Source organism: Phlebotomus papatasi, chromosome 3 (genome assembly GCF_024763615.1).
Source record: "Phlebotomus papatasi isolate M1 chromosome 3, Ppap_2.1, whole genome shotgun sequence".
NCBI classification, from domain to species: Eukaryota; Metazoa; Arthropoda; class Insecta; order Diptera; family Psychodidae; genus Phlebotomus; species Phlebotomus papatasi.
The window spans coordinates 34,650,520-34,660,209 of record NC_077224.1 but is presented as its reverse complement, the minus strand read 5'-3'; the positions used below and the strand labels follow the sequence as shown (position 1 = coordinate 34,660,209).

General features: G+C 34.8%; 3 protein-coding genes across 3 annotated transcripts; 1 reads left to right on the top strand and 2 right to left on the bottom strand.

Annotated features, from left to right (window-relative positions):
• The first annotated feature begins 1,981 nt into the window (after positions 1-1,981).
• LOC129805410 (proteasomal ubiquitin receptor ADRM1 homolog) lies at positions 1,982-3,406 on the top strand. Its single transcript, XM_055853294.1, has one exon. The coding sequence runs from the start codon at positions 2,098-2,100 to the stop codon at positions 3,286-3,288; it is 1,191 nt and encodes a 396-aa protein (XP_055709269.1). The 5' UTR covers positions 1,982-2,097; the 3' UTR covers positions 3,289-3,406.
• A 4,342-nt stretch (positions 3,407-7,748) lies between these two features.
• Positions 7,749-7,987, bottom strand: LOC129805409 (uncharacterized). The gene has a single exon (XM_055853293.1). The coding sequence runs from the start codon at positions 7,985-7,987 to the stop codon at positions 7,817-7,819; it is 171 nt and encodes a 56-aa protein (XP_055709268.1). The 3' UTR covers positions 7,749-7,816.
• On the bottom strand, positions 7,749-8,560 carry LOC129805408 (uncharacterized). Its single transcript, XM_055853292.1, has 2 exons — positions 8,343-8,560; positions 7,749-8,275 (listed from the first exon to the last, which is right to left on the bottom strand). Exons 1-2 carry the CDS (start codon positions 8,480-8,482, stop codon positions 7,984-7,986), a joined length of 432 nt encoding a protein of 143 aa, XP_055709267.1. The 5' UTR covers positions 8,483-8,560; the 3' UTR covers positions 7,749-7,983.
• Between the last annotated feature and the right edge of the window lie 1,130 nt (positions 8,561-9,690).

Here is a 9,690-nt window from a genome sequence, read left to right as displayed (position 1 = left end):
CTTCATTATCTCTTTTAGTTTAGGCGCTAGGTGAGAAAATATAAAAAAAATTTGAAACTCGTTTTGCCTCTAAAATTCACATTTTTACTTTTTTCGATTTTTTTTAAATGAAATATACAAAGTAGACTGACATATCTTTCAGTAAAAAATAAATTTATTTTAGTCAGATAACTTTAAATCGTTATTTTTATGGAAATTGGAAATGAGTTTTTTTGCACAAATATTTTTTGTTGCTTTTTCTCTGACCTGTCACACAAAACTGGGAATAGCAACAAAACGAATAGTCAAAATGAGTTCAAACTTCCAAAAGATTTTAGTAAGACTATTACCGAGGACACTATATCACTTTTAAATAAATAAAAACTTTGCAATCGCAGTAAATGTGATTTTTGTGAAGACCGTCTTGAGACGGTCTTACCTGATAGAGGGTTAAAGGGTTAAGATCAGTGGGTCACGAGCCACCCAAAAAAACAAAAATAATTTTTGGACAATGAATTATTTTATCCTAAAAATAATTAATAAAATATTAATAAAGTAAAAAAGTTTAAGTTTTTTTTTACAAAATAAGTTTTTATTCACAATTTTAAATTAATCTCTTCGCTCTTAAAGAACGAGACACTTTTCACTGATGTTTATACTATTGTAAGTAGACTTACAATAGTCTTCGGAGCCGACGGAATCTTAATCTGATCTCTGCTTAATTGTGTTTTCATCTAGATTTAGCTTAGCAGGCATTTTGTCGGAATCATCTTATAATGAAGGCATTGACTTGGATTTTGTAAGTTCCATTGCAACTTTAACTGCTTTATTTTTAACAACTTGAAATATGTTGTTGTCAAATAATTTTTCTAGCTAAAAAATTACTGGTGCTATGGAGTTTAATCTCGATTTAATCAAGGACTTATAAATTATCATGAGGAATTTTGTGTGTCCCTTATACTTTGACTAAATATTTTAAGTATATATTAATATACACTTATTACATTGTATTTTTCAATTACCTTTTTGTGTATTCTGCATCTTAAGTTTTGTCAATATGTCGTCGGTTGCGGCTACCTCTGTCGTATCTACATTTCTTTTGTGTCAGCATTTCACGCAAGAGGGGACGTCTGTATTGTAGCTGCTCCGAATGCAGATACAAAACAAATGCAAATACGACAGAGGTAGACGCAACCGACGATATGCTAATAATATTTCATGTCTAGCGACTTCTTTTATTTCCTGAATGCCTAATTTTTTTGGTTTTTGTTTTTCTTTAATTTTTGAATTATCAAAATATTTACATTTTTCTGGATTAATCTTTATTAATCTTAGGTTTATTTTTTCAATTCTGTTTTGAAAATTTCACAATATTTCATTTGCTTTCTCTTTAAGTTCTCTATTTTTACTTGATATTATCATTGTTATATCGTATGTGATTTACAGTGAAATATTGTCTTCATTCAACGTTTATTTGATGTAAATCCGTATTAGAGTGTACAAATTGAATAAAGTCGAAAAAGTATGCTACCTTGGGGTAGTCCTGTGCTACAACAGTAGACTCTCTCTCAATCGGGAATATAGGGCAAAATGTCATCCGGTTTAGCGATAGAATTGAGCGTCAAAGCCTTTGTAAATTCCACAAGAAGCGCTCAATTATAAAGAATCACGATAAAATAGGAAGAACTACAGCAAATTTGAGCAAATTACCTTCATAATTAAACGTGAAAATTGTCAACAAAATTTGTCGCCCGATTGAAAAAGAGCCGATTGAGTGAGAGTCTACTGTAATTAGAAAATATTTTTTATTTTCATCTTCTCTGTATAATTTTTTTTATTAGTTAAATATTGCATTACACATTTTTCAAGATGTAATTCCTTATCTTTCATTTTGTCGATTATAATTTCTAATTTCTCTTATTTAACTTATTTATTTTTGTATTATTCTGTTTAATGGAATCTTTCGCGTTTAAAATTGATGCATGAGACCCCCGGGGTTTTCTTTTAGTACTCAGCTTTGACAACGCTGTCAGACCTCGAATGACAGTCAAAAAACAGTGGAGTCACGGCGAAAGATAAATTATCACAAAGTATCGTAATTTTCTCAACAAATACACCATGAGTGGACCGATTTTCGGCAATACAAATTCAACGGGACTGTCCTCCACCAATAACAGTCGTCACTTGGTGGAATTTCGCGCTGGCCGGATGAATATGGTGGGCAAAATGGTGCATCCGGACAATAGGAAGGGGCTCGTGTACGTGTATCAGTCTGACGATGGACTTATCCACTTTTGCTGGAAGGATCGTACCACAGGCAACACTGAAGATGATCTCATCATCTTTCCGGATGACTGTGAATTCAAGAAGATTGAGCAATGCACTTCCGGACGAGTGTATTTGCTGAAATTCAAGTCATCCTCCAGGAAGCTCTTCTTCTGGATGCAGGAGACAAAGACGGATAAGGATGATGAGTGGTGCCGTCGGATCAATGATGTCATCAACAATCCACCCACGAATATACCATCTGGAGGCCGTGGGGCAGACAACAGTGATCTGCAGTACATGCTGAATAATATGAGCCAGCAGCAACTGATGCAGCTGTTTGGTGGGGTTGGTCAGATTGGTGGCCTGAGTAGTCTCTTTGGGGGCAATGCACGTTCTTCAGAGAGCTCATCGGCTCGGAATACTCCTTCAACTGGCGGTGGTGGCTCGGGAGCTGCCAGTGCCACAGCAGTGACTCCGCCACCGGTCACCAGTTCTGCCAGTCAGCCAGCTGCCCCCAAGAAGACCACGGGCTCAGCCAGAGTCACCAATAATGGCACAGCCTCTGAAAGCTCCAATTCCGCCACGGACAAGACCAATGTTCTGCTGAGTGAACTTCAGAGTTACCTGTCTGAGTTCTCACCATCTGGTCAGGCTGCATCTGGCCAGAGGAATCGCGGAGCCAAACCTGTGGAATTGTCAGCAATCCTCAATTCTGAATCCCTCAGCACAATTTTGACGGATGAAGAATGTCGCCAGGGTCTGGAACCCTTCCTGCCCAAGACAGCCGCCAAGGAGCCCGTGGAACAGCAGATCCGCGACACAGTAGCCTCTCCACAGTTCCAGCAGGCCTTGTCTCTCTTCAACAATGCCCTGCAGAGTGGGCAGTTGGGCCCAGTTTTCTCCCAGTTCAATTTGGGCGTGGAAGCTGTGACTGCTGCCAATGATGGTGACACAGAATCCTTCCTTCAGGCCCTGGAAAAGAGCCTCACGTCGTCGTCGGCTGAGAAGGCCGAAAGCAAGGCGACTCCCGAGGAGAAATGATGCAAATGCTGCAGAGGAGGACAGCTTCGCTACATTTATCTATTTTTCTGTTCAATATGAGCCCCATTTGTAATCTTTTTCTTTTGCTCAAAATACAATGAGTTTCGCAACCGAAAAATGTTTTTTTTTCTATTTACAGAATGTCCGGAAAGCTTCAAATGGCTTTGTGATGATTTTTTATGCTCAATGATGCATATGCTTCATAGGGGCCGTATCCTCCAGATGTGAAAGTTTGATTTTGTGGAAAAAGCCAACTCTCCGTGTGGAACTCGCCTATTTGGTATCCACGAAATTTTCGATTGGAATTTTTCTCATCAAAAATCAGGGAGAATTCTCGAGTGGTATTCCCGGTGAGAATTTGATTAATTTACATAGAAAATAAGCAAATAAATTAAAATATCGCGTTTAAAAGTTTTAAATGGTTTTTAAATGATTATTTCACTTAATAAATACAATTTCCGTATACAGTGAGTAGACTCTCTCTCAATCGTGAATATGGGGCAAAATGTCATCCGGTTTGGCGATAGAATTTAGCGTCAAAGCCTTTGTAAATTCCACAAAAAGCGCTCAATTACAAAGAATCACGATAAAATAGGAAGAACTACAGCGAATTTGAGCAAATTAGCTTCATAATTGAGCGTGAAAACTGTCAACAAAATTTGACGCCCGATTGAAAAAGAGCCGATTGAGTGAGAGTCTACTGTACAGTAGAGTCGAACGCTCGGGGGGGGGGGGGTATTTTTGACATTTCTCACCTCCCAAATTCGAACGATTTTTTCAAAACTAACGAAATTTGTGTGAGATTGTACTTTGAATCAAATTCCCGTAGTTTCTCGCATGTCTTAGTGGTAACATACTTCCTTTTCATTTTACACGGCCATAATGTATGTAAACATTCAGGAAGAAGCACATAAATATGATTTTCTTTCACCAAGAATACGAACTTTCTAACATAACCTCACAATTGACATTTTGAATCCAAACGGCGTTCGAATTTGAGAGATTCAGATTCCCAGCAAAACTTCGATCTGCAATTCTGCACTTTTGAAATTTTAACGTTTCTTGTCATTCAATCGGATACTTCGTGTGGCTTCGGGATAGTCGTACGACTTCGTGAGCATCGTGAATTTCTTTCGTGTTTTCTAACCATTTTCTTCCCCTTCGTATTTTCTATTATGGCTGATTTAATAATATTGTATTATAACATTATAATAATATTGTAAAAAAAGAGAGTATTCACGTAAAATTGTTGAATAAAAATTGAATTTTAAATAAATTGAAATACATATTTTTATGTAGTTAAAATAATGTTTAGAAACATTAGAAAGGGTAGAAGAAATGTAGAAATCATCTAAATACTCTAAAGAAATTCTGCCGATAATTTTAAAATTTTCTATAGAAATTCTGCAGAAAATTCTGCAGAATTTTCATACAACGATCGGATCCACCTTAGAACAAAATTCTGCAGAAATTCTGCTGATTTTTCGGCAGTTAGTAATTCAAATCTGACGAATTTCTGCAGAATTCTGCAGAATTTGCCGGGTGGGTTTGAGAGACTCTACTGTATTTATAATAAATAATTTCAATGAAGTTTTTTTCTTAATAAACTGCAGGAATTTCGATTTATTTTTTAATATTATTACTCTAATTATTTTTCTAATTTTTTGAGTTTAATAACAATCATTTTCCAAATTTTTTATTACAGTAGACTCTCGCAAATTCGGCTCTTTTAAGATCGGGCTACTTTTTAATTCGGGCAGCAGTTACATTTGAAAAAAAATTGTTGTCATTTTTCAAATGTGATTATGATTATGAAATGAATCAAATATGCTCAAATTTGTCAGGGTTTGGCTTAGTTTTGATGTGATTTTGCATTATTGAGGGATTTTAATGCAATTTACGTTATATGAGTGTGTAAACTCAATATCTATATGCACATGAATAAAAAATCGTTGCATTTCAAAAAGTTCGTCTGCCCAGCGAGCACCAAATGCTAACCGACTGCAATTCAGCTGAAAACATATGTATTTTCAGCTGAATTCTGCTAACCTTGAAACAAAATTGGCGATTCAGTGCCATTTCCATATATTTGGTTAGCACTTTTTGTTCGAGAACTGCTGATCAGTCAGCAAATTTTTGCTAGTCGATTCAGCAAAAATATGCTGAAAACGCTACTTTTTTCAGCTAAGTGTGCTCGCTGGGTGTGGAATTCGGCTGACATTTCGGTCCCATATGCCCGAATTTGAGAGAGTCTACTACAGTAGAGTCTCTCAAATCTGAATCTCTCAAATTCGAACGCCGTTTGGATTCAAAATGTCAATTGTGAGGTTATGTTAGAAAGTTCGTATTCTTGGTGAATGAAAATCATATTTATGTGCTTCTTCCTGAACTTCCTGAATGTTTACATACATTATGGTCGTGTAAAATGAAAAAGAAGTAGGTTACCACTAAGATTTGCGAGAAAAAGTACGGGAATTTGATTCAAAGTACAATTTAATCTCACACAAATTTCGTTGGTTTTGAAAAAATCGTTCGAATTTGAGAGGTGAGAAATGTCAAAAATACCCCCCGTGCGTTCGAATTTAAGAGACTCTACTGTACTGTATTTTAATATTACTTTGTTTCAGCTCTCGTAAATAAGAAAACGGTTGTGGCCATTTAATGATTAGATCTTTGATTAACCTATTTATATTCTTAATAAACACGAAATTGAACAGATTTTTAGGAGTTTACTTGGCGGTGAACTCTTAGTTTAAAACTCTTAATTTTTGTTTTAACTAAAACCGGAGAAAAAAGATCGTATAATTTATAAACAGGGAGTTTATCGGGAAAAGGTTTTTTTTAGTAAGTTGAAATTGTTAGATCTCAAGAAATATTTTAAGCAGTGAAATAATATCACTTATTCTAAAATTAATAAATGGATAATAATTGAACAATTATTTAAAAATCGTGTAGTTACGTGTTCTTCCTTGAATTAGAAAAAAAATATATTGAGTGATATTCTTGATATTCTATATTATCCTTTTTTATTCGACATAAAATCTAAGAAAAATTGTAACTTCTCTATTGAAAAACTATTTACAATGTTTGAAATGCTTTTCTTTATGTTAATAAAGTCTTTATTTGTGAAAATTCCTTCAAATACTCCACTTAAAATAGAAAAGAAAACGGATAATGTCTAGAATTTTCCGCGAAAAATGTATCAATTTTGAATTTTACCCTTGAGTGATTGTAAATAAGTACAGTACCTTCTAAATTTAAAATATTCAACGATCTTTTTTTTTCTCAAATTGACTATAAGTTCTTATAATAGAGATAAAACCGGATGCTGAAAGGGAATAAAATTCTATATCTAATTCTGTAATAATCGAAAAATCAAACAATCCTGAAACTGCCATTAAAATAGCGTAAGTGCGAATTGATTATCGAATATTGCGAAAATATCATGAATATTTGTCGAGGTTCTCAAGTATTGCAAAAATGTTACAAAAATACTAGTCAAATCCGAAAACAATACCAAATTAGCGACTTAGAAAACTTTTCTTGACGAAAACTCGTAACCTCTTAACATTTAATATGCCTCATCTCTTGAAAATTGGTTTGAAAAATCAGAAAAAATATAAGAAAATGTGAAATATATGAAAAAATAAGTAATAAGAATTGTTGCCGAATAATATTGCAGAGAAAAATAAGGTGAAAAGTAACTTTACACTTTTTTCTTTTACGAATTCCTGTTGGAATTTTACTTATTATTTTCAAATAAAAAAAGAGCAAAGTTATAAATGACAATTTTTAAATTTTACAGGAAAATATATAGTTGATTTGGATCCTATAATCCTTGTCAAATTGCTAAAAAAAAAGAAAAAAATCAATGGAAATTAGTTTTTTGTTACAAAAATCTCTGAAAATTCACTTTAGCATTATTTTACAAGTTTTACAATTTTCAGAAAATATATACAAAACCACAAGAAAATGAAAAAAATCTTTATACACGTTATTTATAATTGAATTTATTGCAAATGCAAGAGGCCTTTTTTAAGTTTTTTACTGTAGTAAAATATTTAAAAAAAGAAATTTGGCGTGAAATGCCGTTGCAGTCATTTAAGTGTTAAGAGGAGTCGCGATGAATAAATCAAAGCTTATAACAATGTTATTTAATTGTTTATTCATTCATTGAATTTATAATTACTTCAGTATTCAGTTTGTTTTTGCGACCATAAATTGCGCGGATTGTCAAAAAGCGATTTCCACAAAGAATTTCACACGAAAATCTCGCCTGATTCTCGCCGATATTCGTGGGTACGGAGAGAAGGCATGTGGAAAAATATGCGAAAATGTCATGGAGAGAAGTTCGCGTAAAATCTTCTCTCACAAAGTGGAGGATACGGGCCCGGCTCCCTTTGACGAGGGTCTGATAAAAAGTTCAGAAAAATCGCAATACACCTTTAAAAAAAAAAGAATTAAAGCAATTTTTGCAACATTTTATTCACATGGGGAGCTATTGAAGATTATTCTCTAATAAATGAATCTAATCCATGGGCTTCAGAGTGATGAACCTGGACAGGATAAAGGCCACAAGGATGGTGAAGAGAACGAAGCAAAATGCAAAGATGTAGAAAGTCTCTTCGGTGAAGATATCCGAGAAGGCAGGGAAATCATTGTAAACCCTCTCAATCATGTCCAAATGGCCCTTCTTCATCGTTTCTTTGCCTGAACCTTTCCTGCTTTGGCTGATTTAGTCACTGCCACCTTCGTGGGTTCTTCCGGTTCCACAATATATTGCGCTATGTGCTTATTTGTGAGCTGAAGGATTTCTAGGCACGTGAGATTCTCACACAGAACCCTCAGTTTTTCCTTCTCTCCGGACGGTTTGGTCAATTCAAAGAGCACTTCCGGAGGTGAGCCATCACACACAATATTGGTCTTATACTTGCAATTGATATTCGTAGCTTTTACCCTGGCAAAGGAATACTGAAAGAGGAACCTCCTGCAATTGAAAAAAAAGTATTTCATTAAAAACCTCATGAATTCCCTCCGCAAACATTTTCTCTAACCTCAGTTCTGTGGATTTTTCACTGAATGGATCAAATGTGAAGGTGATTCGATTCACTGGCTTGATATTTATCAACTTGGACTGTTTGGCGATGGCTGAGAAGAGTCCACCAGACCGTGTGATTGTCCCGGATCTGAACATTTGGGCAGAAAAAGGAAGTTTTTCTAGGGACTTGCGCTCTGAGGGGATGACGTTTTTAACCCGCTGGTGTTGCCCTCTTACGATGGGAACTGAAGTTAATGATTCAAAGCTACAACGGTTTTTATTTGAGAATGCAGCAGGGAAGAAATATGGAATATTAGGGGAGACTGCGGCAAAAAGTCACAAAACGGATAGGGTAAGTGTGCCAAATTTCGGCATAGTTGCATGCAAGCGCCAAAGTCTCAAGTTTGAAATGTAATATCTTTAATAGAAATTTATTTTTTTTATTCTTTTTACTTAAGGAGTGTTGCTTAGAACCTTGTAGACAGTTAGGGGAAAGTGACCATGCTTGATACGATCCAAGCTTGATAATAACTATTTTTTCCCTACGTTAATCAATAATTGTGACTCACAGCAATATATTTTAATAGCTGGTCCTAAGCCTCACATTTCCTAAAAAAAATTAGGATCCCAGCTCTTTTTTCCTAGTTTCAGGAAGCAAAAATTAAAAATGGGTCCAAAACTGTAATTTCGATACATGATATTTCATAAGTATTTCTTAATTAATGTCGCTTTTCAGGAAAATTACTATCATAGGCACATAGAAGGTTCATCAGTATTAATATTTATGTAAAAATATTTTTACTTGGGGACACTGTTTTTGAGCCTGGTGACAAATTTATAAATTCTACCTGTGTCCATCCTATATTTTAAAAAGGGTCCATGAATGATAATTTAATTGTGGCAACTCTATCATTAGATGTGATTCTTTCATAATTACACCTATTGTAATCCGCCAATTTTATCGACAATTGACATAGCCTTCAACCCTGTTGCCTGAGTTTTAAGGTTGCAGAGTGACATTTTCATGGACTCAAAGTGAAAAAATGGTTTTCGCTAGTGCCCTAATGTCATAAAAACACGGCTTAGAAAAATTACATAAAAGTGATTTTAAATCTAATAACCAGTCGTACAAACAATTTAAGCAGATAGATTAGAGTTCCGTCTAAACATTGATGTGCAATTTTTTGTATTCGGTGAAATTTTTGCAGTGAAAATGGGCCTCCGAATTGTCCAATCAATTATTATACAGGAAGGCTCCGGACCCAACTTGTATAAAAATCGCCACTGAATTTTCATTTTCTTCTTGAGGAAAATCTAAGGTTTTTCAGGAACTATATGAGGTTGGATTATGAACCTAATAAGTG

Coding starts and splice junctions, on each gene's coding strand:
- LOC129805410 (XM_055853294.1), top strand. CDS start 2,098: ATGAGTGGACCGATTTTCGGCAATACAAATTCAACGGGACTGTCCTCC.
- LOC129805409 (XM_055853293.1), bottom strand. CDS start 7,987: ATGAAGAAGGGCCATTTGGACATGATTGAGAGGGTTTACAATGATTTC.
- LOC129805408 (XM_055853292.1), bottom strand. CDS start 8,482: ATGTTCAGATCCGGGACAATCACACGGTCTGGTGGACTCTTCTCAGCC. Junction 8,276..8,342: donor GAAAAATCCACAGAACTGAG/GTTAGAGAAAAT, acceptor TTTCAATTGCAG/GAGGTTCCTCTTTCAGTATT.